This window comes from Centrocercus urophasianus, unplaced genomic scaffold, assembly GCF_019232065.1.
Source record: "Centrocercus urophasianus isolate 14NV4802_14NV808 unplaced genomic scaffold, USGS_Curo_1.0 seq_308, whole genome shotgun sequence".
In the NCBI taxonomy this organism is placed as follows: Eukaryota; Metazoa; Chordata; class Aves; order Galliformes; family Phasianidae; genus Centrocercus; species Centrocercus urophasianus.
The window spans coordinates 110,199-128,974 of record NW_024884876.1 but is presented as its reverse complement, the minus strand read 5'-3'; the positions used below and the strand labels follow the sequence as shown (position 1 = coordinate 128,974).

Genomic DNA, 18,776 nt, shown 5'->3' with positions numbered 1-18,776 from the left:
CGGCAGGGTGGGAAAATGGGCGGGGGGGGGGAGAGCGGAACCGGGCGGTGATGGGCGGCACAACGCGGAGCGCTGCCGCTGCTCCTGGGGATCAGCCCTGGGCGGAGCGACACTGCGGGGAGGGGAAAAGGGAAGGGAAAAAAACAGGGGAAAGGGGAAGGAAAGGAGAAAAAGAGGGGAAAAAGGGAAAGAGTGAAAAAGTGGGGAAAGGGGGGGGGGCGACAGGGGCGGGACAGGAAAAAGGGAAGGAAACTCAACTCTTGGAAAGGGGAGATGGCAGCAGGACGAGGGGAAATGGTTTGAATTGAGGGAGGGCAGATGGAGGTTGGATGTCAGGGGAAGTTCTGTGCTGTGAGAGCGGTGAGGAGCTGGAACAGCTGCCCAGAGAGGCTGTGATGCCCCGTCCATCCCTGGAGGTGTTCAAGGCCGGGTTGGATGGGGCCCTGGGCAGCCTGGGCTGCTGTGAAATGGGGAGGTTGGTGGCCCTGCGTGTGGTGGGGGTTGGAGATTCACGACCCTTGGGGTCCCTTCCAACTCTGGCCATTCTGTGAAATGTGGGGAAGGAAAGGGGAGGAGATCCTTCAGTGCACAACTCAGCACCGGTGCCCGTGGCTGAGCTCTGCTGTGCTGCTGCCATCCTCACCTATGGAACACGTTTCCCTTTCCCAGGCTACCGTCCATCAGCAGTTCAGATCAGCTGAGTTCTGCTCTCATCCAGCAGAACAGAGCTGGGGCCGTTCCCTCATGGCTGCCCACACAAAGCTGTCTGAAGCCTGGCTGCAGAGCCGGCCTGCCGCACACCTGGGAACGCTGCAGCATTCTGCAGTGCCCACAGAGGGACTCCTTCCTATCAGCATTCGATGGCACTGGGCTGCAAGCAAGCACCCCTTCACCTCCAGCACATCCCCAAACAAAGCTGAGAAGTAGAATTGCCAGGTGCTGCCTTCAGTTGAAACTACAGCTCCCCAGGTTTTGCACACATTCCAGGATTAAAGGCCTCCCTCTGGAAGTCTGAACAAAGTGAAAGCCACCAGATAACCGCCCTTGATTTTATTACATAACCAGACAGAACAGTTGAGACTGGAATGTCAGATTTCCCCTTCAAGTACAATTTACAGTTTCATATTTGCTTTGTATCAGGGAATATTTCAACTCACTAACATGCAGGTAGGTTCATTAAGTGAGGCACAGTCTCGGAATTCGGAAGTATACAGAGCAAAAATTCACTGCAAATTGCTTCACTCGTCTTCAGAGAGCAGCAGATCAGCACCTCCTCCTTCACACAGCTTCACCTGGAGCTGCCTCATCGTAACATTCAGTGCTTACTGGAGGATGCAAGAGCAAGAGAGCCAGTGAGTGATGGACAGCCATCATCAGGGTTTTCACAAGCTAGCGAAAGAGCAATACATGGAGCTGTGGTAACATTCCTCCCACTCAGCAAGAACCAAATCTGATGGTAGTTAGCCCTGCTGATGGCAGATCTGTTCCACCCAGTGAAGTACAATCATTTGAGAATTACGGTCTGCAGTTGGGTCAAACAGAAGAAGAGGGAAGCAGCAGGTTAGTAGTTGTGTGAAACTCGGTGTTACGCCTTGTAGGAAAGGTCAGGGTTGTGCACAAGGTCAGCAGTGAAAGAAAAGTTTGAGATGCAATGGTTCTGCAGGAGTTTTACAAAATGTATAAAGTGTTGTGTTTCTCTAACGACAACCGAAACCCTTACAAGTGCAGGTATATACATGACATGAAAATATTGCTTCACTCACTCAAAACGGGGGAGGGGAATTCTAGAGAAAAAGCAGCATGCAAAATAAATCCTGGATCTAGGGGAGGTCCTGCTTTCAGACACTGATCTACAGTACAAAATCAGCCTACAGGTCGCAAAAGTTGGTGGTTGTTTGAAAGGAAGATGCTGGCACTTACTGTACAATAATGTTAACTGATTAACATAAGCCATGAATAAATATTAAGCCACTCCACCAAGCCTGCAGCAGCAGCACAGGCATCGGTGGTGGCAGAAGAAGCGATGCAGACATACTTCATTGTTCCCAAATAAAACAAGAAGAGAGAAAGATTTCCCAGGCAGGAAACAGTAAACTACACAGCCAGACTAACTGTACTAGTGGTAATTACATCAGAAGTCAGGTTATTTTCAACAGCTTTCTTAGGTGTGTGCAACCACTAAAAACCTCACTGTGAAACTTCATTGGGACAGAAAACAGAGCGTTGGGTAGGACAGCTTTTCCATTCAATTTCTCCCCTGCGTTTACAGAAACAGGAGAGAAAATCTGACTATGGCAGGAAAAAGCCTTGTAACCTAAATGCAGTTATTTCCTCAGCTGTTACAGTCGAGCCCCCATGGTTTCTCTCCCAGAACAAAACTCAAAACCATCTGAGGAGAGCGTTTCATGGGATGATATCCAGCAGCAGATGTTCCAACACAAACACGTCTATCAGATCAGTGCCAACATTTCAAGCCCAAAACTCATCACATTCAAGGGGATCTTAGAGGCAGGGGAATGTTAGCCCTACAATTTAAGCTCTAAGATGAAAGGAGAAAATTGGGATGGGGTGAAGGAAGGAGGGGAGGGGAGTCACTGAATCACAGGAGATAAAGAAGTGCACACAAGTTTCTAAACGAAGCACAGACGAAGTGAGGGGCATCAGAGTCGTCTGCAGGAGGTCACAGGTTCTGACAGCACTGCAGTTTGTTGGATTTCTGTCCGTCGGTGGTTGGTGGGACGCTGATGTCGACGACGTTGTTGCCAGGAGACTCATCGTGTGCAGACCGGTCTGCAATCTGCTTCTGAGAAACAATGCGGTAGATTTCTGAAAGGAGAACAGCCCTGTTACAACTCTGGAAGGCACCCCTGCAGCAGGGCATGCCCTCATCTCACAGCCAGCTGCCACAGGATGGCTGCACCACGAGTGGGAAGGTTGTAGCTGAGAAAGGGAGCCCGGGTGCAGCGTCACACCTGGTTGGCTCTCCAGCTCTGTGCTGACACTCAGCTCTGTCTGGAAGACCTAAAGATGAGATTCCTTACTGTCTCCCTGCTTCCTGTCACATTCTTTTCAGCGACTCCACGAACAAAGGTGGCGTTAAAATCTTTTTCAAAGGAGAAAGAAAGAACGAAGGCAGGCTGAGGGAGCTGGGCTTGTTCAGCATGGAGAAAAGAAGGCTGGGGGTGACCTCAGTGCAGCCTGCAGTGCCTAAAGGGAGCCTGCAAACAGGAGGGGAATCAACTATGAAAGGGGAGATGGCAGCAGGACGAGGGGAAATGGTTTGAATTGAGGGAGGGCAGATGGAGGTTGGATGTCAGGGGAAGTTCTGTGCTGTGAGAGCGGTGAGGTGCTGAACAGCTGCCCAGAGAGGCTGTGATGCCCCGTCCATCCCTGGAGGTGTTCAAGGCCAGGTTGGATGGGGCCCTGGGCAGCCTGGGCTGCTGTGAAATGGGGAGGTTGGTGGCCCTGCAGGGGGTTGGAGATTCACGACCCTTGGGGTCCCTTCCAACCCCGGCCATTCTGTGAAAGGAGCAGGAATGTTCATTTCTAAAATAGAGGGGCAACATTATCTAAAACATGACTGAAAAAGGATGCTTGCAAATCACCATCACACCGCAGCAATGGCAGCATCCATTTCACCCTTCAGCTTCTGACAAGCTGTCCCCACAGATTACAGAAACACTTGCTCCTCTCCGTTACAAATCAGTTTCCCCATCCATGGCAGCGGAGAAGAGCTTCCACGCAGCCCCACATTGATCTGCAAATGCTATTCTTGAGGGAATTCATGCCTGAAAGCACACAGATTCATAGAACTCCAACTGCTGAAGACAGACTTCCAGGTTAAAAGCTTTCAGAAGGAAACCATTTCACCTGCAGCATCAGTAGAAATAAGTGGAAATATTTCTATTTCACTGACTGTCAGACCTCATTCCAACTTCCCTCCATTGTGAGACAGGAAAAGGGCAAGCACCTCCCTGGAAGCCTGCAGTAAATATTATGGTCACATTCAAACAGTCACAGCCTCAGGACAAACAGCCAAAGGCTTTAACAAGGATTTAAAACGATGGAGAATTTTAGGATTTGGGCTCTTTGCTTTGGTTTTTTTTTTGTTTTGTGTTCTGTTGAGGTAGATTTCTTCCAAAGGAAGCTGCACCTATTCACCCCATTTAAAATAGAAGCTTGAACCCAAGGCTGAGCTCCCTGCCACTGCCTGTCTTCAGTCCTTTTTTGCTCACAGGGAAAAAGAGAGGCAGTGCAGACACTGACATCCCCCCTCCCTGCTGCTCAGCGGTGTATTTTAACACGAGCTGTTCAGAGTTATCCTCAAACCCTCTTTTTTTCAAGGCAGCATCCACCTGGGTTTTCTCCCAGTCTTTAATGATCTCTCAAACTGATGGCCAGCAAGGAAGCTCCTTTCCCTCTTCCAGTTTCTCCATGGTTTCTCCCAGCCCACTGCTCTGCACAGGTTTATTTCACTCTCCTAAAAGGATGGGAAGAGCCCTTTCAGCACTGCTCATTCTCACTGGCCACATCCCTGCCATTCCTGCACTGGCCAATCTCAGCCCTCCTGGGAGCCCAGGATGCTGTCCTGAGCAGTGCTTGAGTTCAGTTTGCCCAGGCCTGACCTCAGCTGAAGTTCTGGCTCCATGTTTCACACCAGGCAGTACTGAACCCTCCTACAAAAACCCCTGGCCGTTTTCTCTACGCACAGTCGGGCTCAGGACAGCACTACAGGGGAAGACAGGATGGCTGGGGATGGCAGAGCCGCGCTCAGGGCACCGAATCATGGATTCCATCTCAGAGCACCACACGAGTCACCTCAGATCCAGCCAGGTGTCACAGATAAGCAGCACCTGCTCTCAAGGCCACCCTGCACAAGAGCTCAGGCCACAGCTGCTCTTCTCTATAGCCTTGTCTCAGCAGCAGCATTCTCCAGTTACTTCACCAGCAGCTCAACCCAAGTCTTGCCGGGGAGCAGAGCGTAACCCACTCTTCATCCATCAGGTTTCTGTGCTCACAGAAGCAGCTTGACTTCCCTTTTTTTCCTCCTGCCCACCTCTTCTCGGTCATCTGTAACTGCAGCACGCTCCTGGGACCAGAGCTGGCCAGACCCAACATCACAGCTTCTGCCTGCCTGCTTCCACACCTCTGCAAAACAAACCTGAAAGAGCCTCCAAGAATTCACCAGGTTAAAGCTCAGCCATTTCCCTGGCTCTCATCCACGTACAACCAAGGAACAGCAACACCAAGCCAATTCTCTGGTCAGCATCCAACAAGCAGCACACATCAGACACTTCCTGACAACTAAGCAGTACCAGAACAAAGGCTCATTCTCATTTAAGTGAAATCGGCATCTTGTCACAAAAAAAAAAAAGCCAAGAAATGCTCAGGAAATGCTCTTCTTAGACACGGTGGGATGTGCACGTCAGACACAACTCCACCAAACAGTGCATAAGTGTGAGAACACAGAAATAGTTTGTCCTCCCAGAATTCAGCTATGGTAAGCAGAAGTCAGGATCTGGATCCTGCCCAGCACCCACATCGTGGTCCCCAGAGCTGCTGAAGGGACACACAAACTGCAGCAAGTTTTCCACTCTTCAGGATAAGATTCAGACTGCAGTGTGCAGCCAGAGGCAGAACAGTAACTCAGGATGTGTTCAACAGATCTCTTCCCACTTATGTCACACTGAAATTTAAGGGTTCTTTGCTAATTACCAATTACTTCCATTTCTGCTTGTAATGGAAGTAGAAGACTATGCTTTGAAACATCACAGGTTTCATCGTGTCAAGCAGCATTTTGAGACCGGACCAACAGAACGTGTGGCTACATGGCGACTCCTTCTCTGTTACAGAAGGGTGGTGTTGTGGTGTGATATCTATCAGCTCAGATACCCTCATTATGATGGACAGAATTTAGAGCAGAGCCTCTGAAGGCAGAGATGCCCAGGTCTATCAGGGTTTAGCTCCAGGTAGGTCTCGCAGACCCTTGCTGCCTCCCTTGTGAGCATGTGGCTGTGCCAGCACTGTGGCTCCCAGCACTCTGCTTCCAACAATTAGCTCAGACACAGAGCTGCCCAAACGCAGAGAGTCACCTCAGACTGGGGCCAGAATAATACATCCTATGGAACACAGAGTGCTCAAGCATGTAGCTATGCCTCATACTAAAGTTACAGCAACATTAGGCCAAACCCTGCAGAAGCTACACACCTCAACAGATGTAAATAGAGATAAGCAATGTTTATCTGAAGCATCTCCTGCTTTGTGGGCTTCCCACTTTCACCACCTGCAGCCTATACATCTCTCAACACGCATCCTCAACCCTTCCTCTTTTTCTTAACCTTTAACCATAAAACTCAGGCTTATGAGCCCACATCACTCTCAAGGAAAGTGAAAGCTCCCATGTGCTGTATTTACACAGAGCTGAACTGCACGCTCCCAGAGGTCCAACAAGCACTTGCCTCAAGTTTGCCAAATACCAGCTGCAAACCACTGTGAGCCAATCAGCAGAGCTGCTTTCACCACATTTTTTCACCATGCTCTTCATTCTTGGCTCAGCACAATAAGGAGGACTTGCTGCTGTATCCTGAAATAATAACAGCTTTACTGGTGGCTCCTGACCCTCAAGCACTCCCTTATTCCAGGAGCAAGGGCTCCATGCCTTCACATGGGAAATCCCAGCCCCAGACTGAAAGAGACCAAACCCAAGAAGAATACTACACCCTGCAGCCCTTCTGATAGTGAAGCTACTGCATAAAGCCACACAGCATTCCCACACACACACAGCAAGTCCTCAAGCTGCAATGAGACACCACGAGCTCAGCAGCTTCATTTTGGTGTCTGCCCACTATCACATTGCCACACAGTTCCTGGGGATCTAAGAGACATTCCCAGAAGGCAAAAAAAGCAGCTACACTGTTGGTGCACAGTTGCATTCAACCTGTGCCATCAGCTGAGTGTAAGAGTTCAGTATTCTGGACAGTGTTCCCTACCTGCCAGCTTCAGAGGTGGGAGCACGCTGCAACATTTCTCTTCCTACCAAGGCTGTGGCTTTAGCACCAGGTTTTGTGCTGCCAAAGAACTACTTGTGTTCTTGCAACAGCTCAACTGCAATGGCTTCGCTTTTTGGAATATTAGGAGCCTAGAACAAATCCAAACTGGGGAGAAAGGCACGTGGGGTTGGGGTAAAACACAGAGGTAAGGTCAAGTAATCATTCCCAACATCACTTCCAAAACAGCCTCAATAACTGCAGACTGTGCCCATGTAGAAGTTCCACTGCCATGGTGGGTCTGCAGAACCCATAACAGACCTCACCTGTAAGGATGTTCTTGAAGGCTTCTTCTACATTTGTTGAATCCAGAGCAGAAGTTTCAATAAAAGACAGGTTATTTTTTTCTGCAATAAATAACAAGTGGTTCAGTTAGGAACTTTAACAGAACTTTTTGGTTTTTAAGGGCAATCAGTCCAGGTTGTTGGCTATTTTTCCCCCCCATTTACTGGAACAACTTGGTGCACCACTGACACAGCCACAGCAGCAGCACCTCTGACCACTGCTGCTCTGTAGCTTTAGGACATTTACCTCACTGCAGTTCTTACTTACTCAAGCCATACATTCCCCCAGCCTGGCACAGTGTTATCCTCACCTGGCCACAGATTGCTCCTAGAAGCAACTTCAGCCAGAGCAGAGGATAACATGCGTTGACTGCAAGAGGACTTAAATACTCCTCTGCATTTCATAACACGTGAACAGATCTAATGATTCCTTAAAAGGCCTCACCTCCAAATTACAATAAACCTTTTGGCAGCAGAGTAATTTTTCTTGACTCTGAGAGCACAAAAGATGCTTCTACATACTGTTAATAGTAGTAATTAACAACCAGACATCCAAGGTGGAGATGTACAGTACAGCTGCCATACAGACACACTGCAGTCACAGAGCTTGACCTGTGACACCTGTACCACCCCCAGGTGTTTAAGAGTAGGGAGTTAGGGGCAACAAGTAAAGTGTTGAGCCAAAGGATCGAAGTAATCCTGTAACCAGGGCACCCTCTGATTTCTTTGATTCTCTTATGCAGATTTTGCCTCTCATTCAATTGAAAAATGTAAAAGCAGCTTCACTGTCCACAGGATACTTGCTTAATAGCAAATGTTAGGAAATGCATTTAAGCAAGCCTAGTAATATTCCTAGAAGGATTCTAAAGGCTATATACTTAAATTCCAGCCCCAAGCTTGACATGCACAGATTGAACATCTGTTGGCCTATTCAGGCACAAGAATATTTGATCAGCCTTCTGCAAGATAAGGAAGACAGAGAGGCAACACAGTGGCACCAGCTCACATAACCAACTAGGCTGCTCCCAGAACAACTGATAACCTCCAAGTCTGATGATCACTGCATTTAAATGGCACTAGATGACACTACTACCCACGTTAGTGCTCTGGAGCAGAAACTGCACCATCTAAGAGAAGGTTCAGGATTCATTTGCAGCTCTCCATAGAACCAGGCCTCTAGGAATGAAGGAGAGACTTGGATTTTGTGTTGTGATATTTGATGTCTATTGACAGATACTTGGTCTGCTGGTTGGCGACCTTGCACACAGCAGGGGGTTGAAACTGGCTGATCATTGTGCTCCTTTCAACCCAGGCCGTGCTATGATTCTATGATCTATACGTGGTATTTTCTCCTCTAATTGCCTGCTGTTTTTTAGCCTTCCTAGAGGAAGTGTTTATGCTTTGCATATCAGGCAGCTCAAGGACGGTGTTTTACAAACACGAGATTTAACAAGAAACCACATCCACTATTTAACAAGCCAGCTGCAGAATCTTCAACACCCTTTTCTTACGCCAAAATCAGCATAAGGCAAAAGTCAAACACTGGACAACACAGCGATTCCAGCCTGCACCAGCACACTGAACTTGAGGAAGCACCTGGAGATGCTGCACACCAACCTGCGAAAGCGCGGGCCTCGTCGGTGGGCACAGCCCTGAGGTGGCGGAGGTCGCTTTTGTTGCCCACCAGCATGATGACAATGTTGTTGTCTGCGTGGTCCCTCAGCTCCTTCAGCCAGCGCTCCACGTTCTCATAGGTGAGGTGCTTGGCAATGTCATAGACCAGGAGGGCCCCGACGGCGCCGCGGTAATACCTGGGAGCACAGACACCTTCAGAGAGCTCCAACAGACCCACGCCTGCTTCTCCCGTTCAGAAAGCTGTGCTGATGCAAGTGCTGCAGTTCTGTATGCTTTTTTTTTTTTTCCCCTTTCTCTTTTAATAACCATCCCCTCAAAACGAGCTCCAAACATTTCGTTGGGTTTTTGCGACGTTTTGACTCACCTTCCAACGAGGAAAAGTAACCCTTGGTGAAACGGCAGCATTTGTTGCTGAGCTTCCTGTCTCTCCAAACAGAACTGGAGACCCCGGGCTCTGCTCACACAATCTGCCCTTCAGCACATTTCAGCACAAGCCGAGGGCTCAGCACAACACAGCAAACACCACTCACCACTCCGTGACACCCACCATCCCACACAACACCACTGGGCCCCTCTGCTCCCCCAGCACCTGTTTGCTGTGCCACCAAACTACTGGCAGCTGCTTCTGCATTACTCTGCTCTCCATTCTCTTGCTCCTTTTGGGCTGTGCTTTTCTGTTTCTCTCCCATTTTGACCCAACCTCTACAGCCTCGGAAGAACAGTTCCCCTCACTGTAAGGCTCACATACACGGCTTCATCTGTGCTTTCTTCAGCAACAAGCTTGGACTTCAGAAAGCGATATATTCCTAACACTGAAATTTCAACCCTGCAATAATCAGGCCTGCCACTGGCTGTTTGGATTTCTCCCCTCTAAAAGAGGCTTTGGTCTGCTGCTTACACCAAGATTTTACATCTTCAGATGCTGCCTGCACTACGAAGGTGATCTAAAAGCTTTTCAACACCACTGTTCACAATACAGCCTGCAGTCAGCACTGCCTTCCTATTTACTGGATGTTCAGCATGCGTTCTTGGACCTCATTTTGACAGCTGTGACATTCACACCCACTCAATCTAAACGTTATTTTCATTGTACTGATCAAGCAACACGATATTTGTTACTGCTTACTTGGCTCTACAGCAGGACATGCTGTGAGGATTCTGTCCCACCCAAACGCTTCATTCAGTCTCCACCTGTAAATGCAGCTGCTGTTGCCCCAAAGAAAGGCAGGTACTCACGCTGAAGTAATGGCACGGTATCTCTCCTGTCCTGCAGTATCCCAGATCTGTGCTTTTATCGTCTTCCCATCCACCTGGATGCTCCTGGTAGCAAACTCCACCCCAATGGTGCTCTTGCTCTCCAGGTTGAACTCATTGCGTGTGAAGCGTGACAGCAGGTTACTCTTCCCGACCCCGGAGTCTCCAATCAACACAACTGAAAGACAGGACATCATTTTCCAAATTAACTCCACACCAGCACTGTGCTCCCTGGCTGCTTCAGGCAGGACCCGCAGCAAGGAGGGAGATGAGATGCCCAACTTTTGTGCCATTCATTTCAGCTATTTCATCCACCAACACGCTCCCCACGGGAAGACAGCTGATACCACAAACAGAGCAGGACTTCACCCAACAGAGCGAGTTCCAGCGGATTAGATGAGAAGTAAGAGACTGAAACTCTCTGCCTCCGCACAAGGTGTTGCCATGCTAACAGGAAAACATCAGTGCTGAGAGATTTCTAGACCCTCCCGATCCGTCCACAGCAGATTAGAGAACACCCCTCCCTGCACGCTTTCTGGATTAGCTCACCAGCATTCTCCCATGGCCACGAACTGGGCCGGTCCCTCTGTTATTTCAGCTTTGCTTTATTTCGTGTTCAGGCCATTGTTTCAGGCTCCAGCTTTGGCAGCTCCCACCCCACTTCTCCCCAGCAGGGACAGCTGAAGCCAGCTCCACGCAGCGCTCTGCCTGCACGCGCAAGCACTCGGCCCAAACCTTCCAAGGAACACACAGCTCAAGAAAGCACGGCTGCCTCTCCAGGTTGGACTCACTTCTGTCCTCTGCCACGTGAAGATGACCAGTTTCATGCATGAACTCTGCAAAAAGACCTTGGCTCATTAACTCCATTGGCCGCAGGAAGAAAATTCAGGCGGCCCTGCCCCACTTTGCTAATGACCCACTGCAGTCTGGGTACCTTCAGATGCCTTCAGCGGCTGCTCCACGCTCTGGCAGGGCGGGGGAGAGCATTTCTGAGATGTTACTGAATGCAGGAGTAATGAAGGCAGGCAACCCGACCCAAACTCAGCACCAAGTTCGTGCTCGCTCTGCCTTACAACCTGCTGCTCTCAGTCAACCATCAACCAAAGATTTCCTCTTTTAGCAGAGAGACCCAAAGACTGGAGACCCACATACCCCTATTTTCTATGGGAACAGAGCAAGAAGGAGCCTTAAAGCTTCTGGACCAAAGCAATCAGATCTCATGGAATCTCCTCAGCTTGGGAACGGGTTACTAAACAACACTGCCTGTTCAAAGAGTTAAAAAGAAAGCCCTAAACCAAATGCAAGAGCCCAAATCCTTACTACATCCATCAGAACACATGAGATCACACCCCTTTAACAACCTTTGGCCCCACCGACAAGAGCAAGAAACGCTGCTTTGGGCTTGGAAATGATCCGAACCAACAGGTCAGCATCAGGTGGAGCAGTGCAGAACGAGGCACCCAGCCCTCAGCCCAGCTTCCAGCACAGCCGCAGGGCTGCTCCTTCTGCCTGCCCTCCTCCCAGCTCTGCCCCAGGCCCCCAGGCTGCTCTGCACTCACCGTCACCAACTGCACAGCACTGCAGGTCTGGTAGCACACGATCAGGTTTATGGCGGAATTTTAAACAGAGCGGTTAATTATCTGTCAAAAGGAGTCTATTCCTTCACACAATGAGGAGGATTAAGCCTCTTCCCAGCGCAGCTCATCATAAATATTCAGCACATAAGGTTGCCAGATATCGATGAATAACATGACCAACATTTGTTTCCAATAACCAAAGGCCCTGTTGGGCTTCAGCTCTGATCGGCGCGCTCTACTTTTCCACAAACATAAAAGAAAGCTTTCATTTTTGCCCCCTATGGACACTTCTTCCCTTCCTTTTCACCCCCACAAGGCAGGAGTACATCTGCACAATCTCAGATGTCATTTGTAAAACAAACACCGATCACAGCTGATCTTCTCAGGAGGAAAACCAACACGGAGATCACACCTCAGTAGCTGCACAGCTTCTGATACTTCAACCAATATTAAAAGGCCGTACAACCAACTCCACCAATTCAATCCCACCAAACACGTTCAATCCCATCCAAACCACCCAAAACCCATCACAAGAGGTCCCAGCTGCAGAGCTGGCTGGGAGCAGAGCTGTGAACCCCCGCTTCTGCTGGGTTACATCACTGCAGTGCCTCCACAATGAGACCCTCACAGCCACGCACAGCACCCAGCTTGTTCTCCCAGGGCTGCGTTAACAAACAACATTTTGTTCTGATCAATAAAACGAGCAGCTCAGACCGCAGGGATCAGTGCAGGAAAAAGGGAAACAGCACACAGAGAGGGACCGGCTCAGCACAGCAGCTCTGACGGCAGCCACGCTCTCATCCCCAAAGCTGGAATTAGCTGGGACCTTCTGCATGCTCGAGCCATCAAGCCAATAACACACAGCCTTCCCACAGCCCTGCTGGAACAGCCGCTCCTGGAGCACGACTGCCAACACGGATTGGTGTTCAGTGGTGTTCTCTTGCATGAGGAAACATTAAAAAAGCCGGAGCCAGCTGCGTGTGGAAATAGGTTTCCTTTGGAAATGGGGGACTGGAGAAATGACTTTCATTTCTGGGTAACCTCAGGCATAAGAAAATGAAATCAATCTTTCCCGCTGTCATCCATGGCCGTTCCCACCTCTGCGCTCAACTGAGAAGAGTTCAAACCTGAGCATCAAATCCCAGCAGCAGAGCAGAGGCTCACTCAGAACGCGCCAAGTGCGCTGATGTTTTCATTACATCAATTTCCACTTGATATTTAATTCCATCACTGGAAAGGCAAGGAGGGGGAGAACGGGGAGCTGATCCTCTTTGTTTTCTTATGAGAGTGGAGATTTCATCCCACTCAATCTTGTTTATACCCATCCTTTCTTATCCAATCCCAAACAGCCCAGAAGGAAGGAAGGACGGAAAGCCAACAGATAGGGAAGAAGGGCTTTGCCCGTTGGGCTGTGTGTTTTTCCTTCTGGCGTGGGGCTGATTTTGCTCCTTTGTGTTGTTGGTTTTTGTTTTTTTAATGAAAAACAAAACCAAACCAATAAATGCTAACAGAGCTGCCCACGAAGCAGATGAGGACAAACCCGTCCCCCATTTCTGCATGACATGAAGTGCCACAAAGCAGTGTGTGTGTGTGTGCGTGCCACCGCTCTGCCCCAACAGCTCCAGGTTGTTTCACTCCAGATGAAATTAAAATCCTGCCTTCAAAGCAAGGTGAGTGTTTTTAAAGCAGAGCAGCGCTTTGCCTACCTAATCAACAGGGAGAAACGCAACGGGGAGGCTTTCAAAGAGCCCAACCCTGGGACCAGGCGGTGCGACGGCCTCAGCATGAAGCCAGCCCGGCTCCACACAGCTGATATTTCCGAGCTTACAGCCCTGCTGGAAGGCGCAGACACAGAAAGCAGGGCGGTGCTCCGCTTCTGCCTCCAAGCTCAGCGACCAGCAGGCGAGCACATCCATAAAGCACACAGCAACGACAGCAACGACAGCAACGACAGCAACGACAGCAACGACAGCAACGACAGCAACGACAGCCACAAGAGCAAAGCCAGAACAGCCACAGCAGCCACAGCAGCCATAGAAGCCATAGCAGCCACAGCAGCCCTCCATCCCCCCGGCAGCCCCGTGTCCGGCAGCCCCGTCCCACCCCATCAGGGCGCACGGAACCCTGCAGGGCGCGGCCGGGCTGGGAGTGCCGCCCCCTCACAGCGGAGGGCCCGGGCCGCGGGGCTCCGCACGGGAAGGGCCGGACCGAACCGAACCGGGCCTACGGGAGCCGCGGAGCCGCTGAGAGGCGCGGGGCGGCCCGGCCGGGCGGTACCTTTGAAGAGGTAATCGTACTCGTCGTCGCGGGTGCCCATGGCGATGGCGGCGCCGACCCTCTGGCTGCCAAGCACCGAGCGCGGCCCAACCGGGGGGGAAGGGGAAGGTCCGCTCCCGGAGCAGCCAATCTGCGTGCGCCAGAGCCCGCAGGAGGCGGACGTCTAACCGGCCCCGTCAGCGCTACCCAATAGGCGGCGGGTTCGCTTCTGAGTGGCGGGTGACTCTGTCCAATGGAGAGAGGGCGGCTGGGGCGCAGGGGTGCGGGTGCCGGGACTCTGAGGGGAGAGGCGGGGCGGGGCGGGGGGCGGAGGCGGGGCTTATAATATGGGCGGTGCTTATTCTGTGGGCGGGGTTTATCGTGTGGGCGGGGGCTGGTGGGCGGGGCGGTGCTGAGCCCCGTTGAGCCCCGCGCTCCGAGCTGCGGGCGCGGCGTGTTCAGCCCGGTGCGGCGGCTCTGTGGGCGCTCAGCCACAGCCGCAGCCTGGCCCGCCGCCGTGTCGTGCTGCCCCCCGCCGTCCCGCTGCTCGGGCAGCCCTCCCGCCTCACTTTACAATCACAGAATCACCGAGGTTGGAAAAGACCTCCACGGTCATCCAGTCATCCACTTACCACCGGCATTTCCCGCTGCACCACGTCCCTCAGTACATCTACACGTTCCTCGAACACCTCCAGGGGCGGTGAACCCACACTCCCTGGACAGCCCGTTCCAGCGCCCAACCGTTCTCAGACCCTCCATTCTCCTACGGCCACCCCATGGCTGCTCAGAGCCACCTACTGCTGCACTCCCCTTTGCTCTCCCTTCCAGGCTCATCCCACACTCACAGCACCGTGCAGTGTGCCCTCCTGATCTGTCACCTTCCTATGCCAAAAGCAAAGCCCTGCCTGGAACACAGAGCATTCTAGGAAGGCATTTCCCCTTTTCTCTTGGCTCCAGCCCATGTCCTGATGGACTTTCCACTCTCAGGGAACGCTGCAGCTGTGCTGCTCTGGGGGTTTCCCAATGACAGAGCAGCAGCCACCGATGCTGTGAGCACAGCCAGGCTCAAACTGCTGCTTGGAGAACCCCCACCGCCTAGCTGCAGGAGTGCAGGCACTCAGTGTGTGCCCCCAGCACCCATCCATGCACCAGCGCTGCGCCCGCTGCTGCCACGCTTCTGATCTGTGCCTGAGACAAATTCACCCAGGGATGGCGACGGCTCCGTCCCTTCCTCGCTCTGTGATGTGCCAGAACATTCGCTCTGCTCATTAAACGTTCTGCCCTACTTTCCCTGGAGGAGCCTTCAGCTGAATGAAGGATTAGTGGCTCTCTGGCACCCCGTGGCAGCGAGGATAAGGAGAGCAGGGAGGGAAAAAGCTTTGTGCTCATTGCCATCCCCCTGCGGAGATGCTGAAGGCATCAGCTCAACCCCCCCCAGGCTGTGCAGCTCCTGACCCACCCAAATCATGAACACCACAGGCAGGCAGGGGGAGGCTTCTCACGGGCTGCTCTTCTCTGGTGTAAACGCTAATAAATGTATGGGGGCATGGGAACAGGCAGCATCAGGCTAACAGCTCCCATCAGAGCTGGGACCCGGCTCCTGCTGGCTGAAAATTATTCTCAGTATGAAAACTGATCTGAAAATGGGGTGAGATATGGATGCAAACACACACTGCAGCCCCAGTGCTGTGTGTAGGCATCTCTATTGCATAAGAAGCCATGGAAGCAGCTGGGGAAGAAAGAAATGGATTCACAGATGCAGGCTCTAGGAAAGACGCTGCCTCCCAACCTCACCAAGGGTCACACAAGAAATTCCTCTCAGACAGATGGAGGTTTCTGTTGAAACAGAGAGTAAATCTTTCTTCTCACCCTTCCTTTGCAGCCTCAGCGCTCACAAACAGCCACTAGGCGTTGGCCTTTTAACCCGCACAGAAGGGATCTTTAACAACCAGGATCTGCTGGGACGTGTTGTTGCTTTCTCCCATTGATATTCACATATCCCCACAGGACTGCAGTGAGTTTGGCCCCACTGGGTGATGCCCACAGCACTGCCAGGCCATGGGGCAAACAACGCTGAGCAGAGAATGGCAGCAGCAGGGCTGCCCTGGGGTGGATGGTGCAGAACCTCTCAGGGAGGGGAATGGTCCCACGCTGAGTTCCCTATGGCAAAGTATCTCCCACCCCAGGCAGGTGAAAGATGGGAGAAGAGAACAGCTCCTCATTGCTCTGCTGAATAAGACCCTTCAATTCCATCGCTTCGCTGTCAGTCTTATCGGAGCAGCAGGAGGAAAACATCTTAGTTTTGTCCTCTGCAGCAGCTTAATGGGTTCTGAGCTGAATCTGAGGCATGCATGGATTTTAGCAGGAAAAAATAATAAAACAAGCTATTTCTTCTCAATTGGGATCAAAATCGCTTTCTTTTCTTCTCCCACCACCCAAGAAGGGTCACTGTAAGTTTGGAAGAGTGACAGGAGCACCCTGTGTGTGCATCGCTAATGCTGACTGTATCACCGCCACCACCCGACCCCCCCGGAGCTCCCCAGCTCCCAGCACGGCTCCAGCCTGTCCTTCGCCGCCGTTTCTCCCGCTGTCACTGGAGGGAGCTGCCTGTCCTCCATCCGGAGCTGCGGAGAGCCGCAGTGCGAGCGGTGATGGATGTGGTCACAGCGTGCACGAGGGGATGAGCTGAGGGTGCGTGAGGAGGGGGCTGAGGGCCCGGGTTTGTCGGGCTGGGGGCTGAGGGGGCTTGGGGGGCTCCTTTAACCCTCCTTCCAAATTGGGCTTCAATATTTTCACAGAATCACAGAATGGCCGGGGTTGGAAGGGACCCCAAGGGTCGTGAATCCACCACACGCAGGGCCACCAACCTCCCCATTTCACAGCAGCCCAGGCTGCCCAGGGCCCCATCCAACCCGGCCTTGAACACCTCCAGGGATGGACGGGGCATCACAGCCTCTCTGGGCAGCTGTTCCAGCCCCTCACCGCTCTCACAGCACAGAACTTCCCCTGACATCCAACCTCCATCTGCCCTCCCTCAATTCAAACCATTTCCCCTCGTCCTGCTGCCATCTCCCCTTGCACAGAGTTGATTCCCCTCCTGTTTGCAGGCTCCCTTTAGGCACTGCAGGCTGCACTGAGGTCACCCCCAGCATTTTTTTCTCCATGCTGAACAAGCCCAGCTCCCTCAGCCTGTCTGTAGGGAGGCACCTCAAGCCCTAGGTGCAGATTTGGGCCCCACAAAGTCAGAAGGGCATTGAACCATCCAAGAGCAACCCCAGAAGGGCTGCAAAGATAGGGGAGAATCCGAGGGCCCTGGGTTTGTGGGGCCTGGAGCAGAGGGACCCCAATGGCAGCTGCAGCTCCTCGCAGGGAGAAACAGCACTGCATCCTGCCAAACCTGGAACAGGCTGCCCAAGGAGGCTGTGGATGCCCCATCCCTGCAGGCATTCAAGGCCAGGCTGGATGTGGCTCTGGGCAGCCTGGGCTGCTGGTTGGTGACCTGCACACAGCAGGGGGTTGGAACTGATGAGCATTGTGCTCCTTTGCAACCCAGGCTGTTCTGTGATTCTATGGACACCCCTCGTTAATCTGACCACTTCAGCATCCCGAGCACAACGCGGCACGCTGCTGCTGCTGCCTTAAGCAAACGGAGCATTAAAAATGTATTTCTGAACACAAGGGGGAGCGGATGGATCGCACGGGGCAGCCTAGTGGGCTCCTTGTGCAATTGTGCTCGGGGCTGCCATTAACCCTGCGGTTTTCTCCGGGGTTGGATGGAGCAGGAGCAGGCAGGCCAGGTGTGCAGGTGTTTGCACAGCTGCTCCCAGGGACTTCCCGAGCCGTGCTGGCTCTTGTCTCTCGCTCCTGGAATGAGCCGTTCTGTGGGTTTGATGGGTTTTGGTGCTGCTTTCTGCTTTGTAGTAGGATATCTGCATTCAAATGGAGATGTTGCTGTTTTGTCTGCCCTCAATACCAGCCTGGATCTGTCTCTGGGAAGACTGAAGGACCCCCAGATTCCTTCACATGTGATAGCTGCCTACAAGCTGATGGATATTGCTTGGCATATATGGTACAAACAGCTGCAAGGCTGTTGTTGGCTGGGGCAGCTCCTGGTCAGGTCTGCCTTTATCTGTCCATACAATTCCAATTGTGTTTGCATCCAGCCAGCTGCAGGCAGTAGCTTTGGTGCAAAGTTTTGCCATCAGAGAATAAGGGCTGCTGCTCCAGGGCCTCATTTCCAGCAGAAAAACATGGAGCCTGATAGCTCCAAGCAGAGTGGAACCCAGTGGGACTGTCAGCTCCACACAGGACGTGGTCAGGACAATAAGAATCCAAGCACCCGCTGAGCAAAGCATCTGAATGCACATCCTTGCACTTCTCCCACAGAACCACTGGTGCACTGTCACGCAAATAATGCAGGCAGGACACTTACAGGCTTCTTTTTATTAAAAGACATTTTCAGAAAAGATATTTTAGTACAAAAAAAAAAAACCAACAAAAAACCACCAACAAAAAAAACGTTTAAAATACACAAACTACAGCTGTTGTTTTCCAGCGCCGACGCTTATAAATTACACCACATTAACACTGCATTTAAATACAGAAACAAATTAGAACGAGAAGTTCATCAAAAAGATCCAACATCCTACAAAGGCTATTTACAATTTTTAGCAGCTAGGAGCTCTAGCACGGCAGTCAATATGACTTCAATAGGGCAGGATGCT

General features: G+C 51.7%; 1 protein-coding gene across 1 annotated transcript; it reads right to left on the bottom strand.

The window, feature by feature from the left end:
- Nucleotides 1–1,035: 1,035 nt before the first annotated feature.
- Nucleotides 1,036–14,176, bottom strand: RAB11B (RAB11B, member RAS oncogene family). The gene is made up of 5 exons (XM_042829350.1): nt 14,074–14,176; nt 10,202–10,397; nt 8,948–9,141; nt 7,313–7,393; nt 1,036–2,826 (listed from the first exon to the last, which is right to left on the bottom strand). The coding sequence occupies exons 1-5, from the start codon at nt 14,111–14,113 to the stop codon at nt 2,681–2,683; spliced, it is 657 nt and encodes a 218-aa protein (XP_042685284.1). The 5' UTR covers nt 14,114–14,176; the 3' UTR covers nt 1,036–2,680.
- Between the last annotated feature and the right edge of the window lie 4,600 nt (nt 14,177–18,776).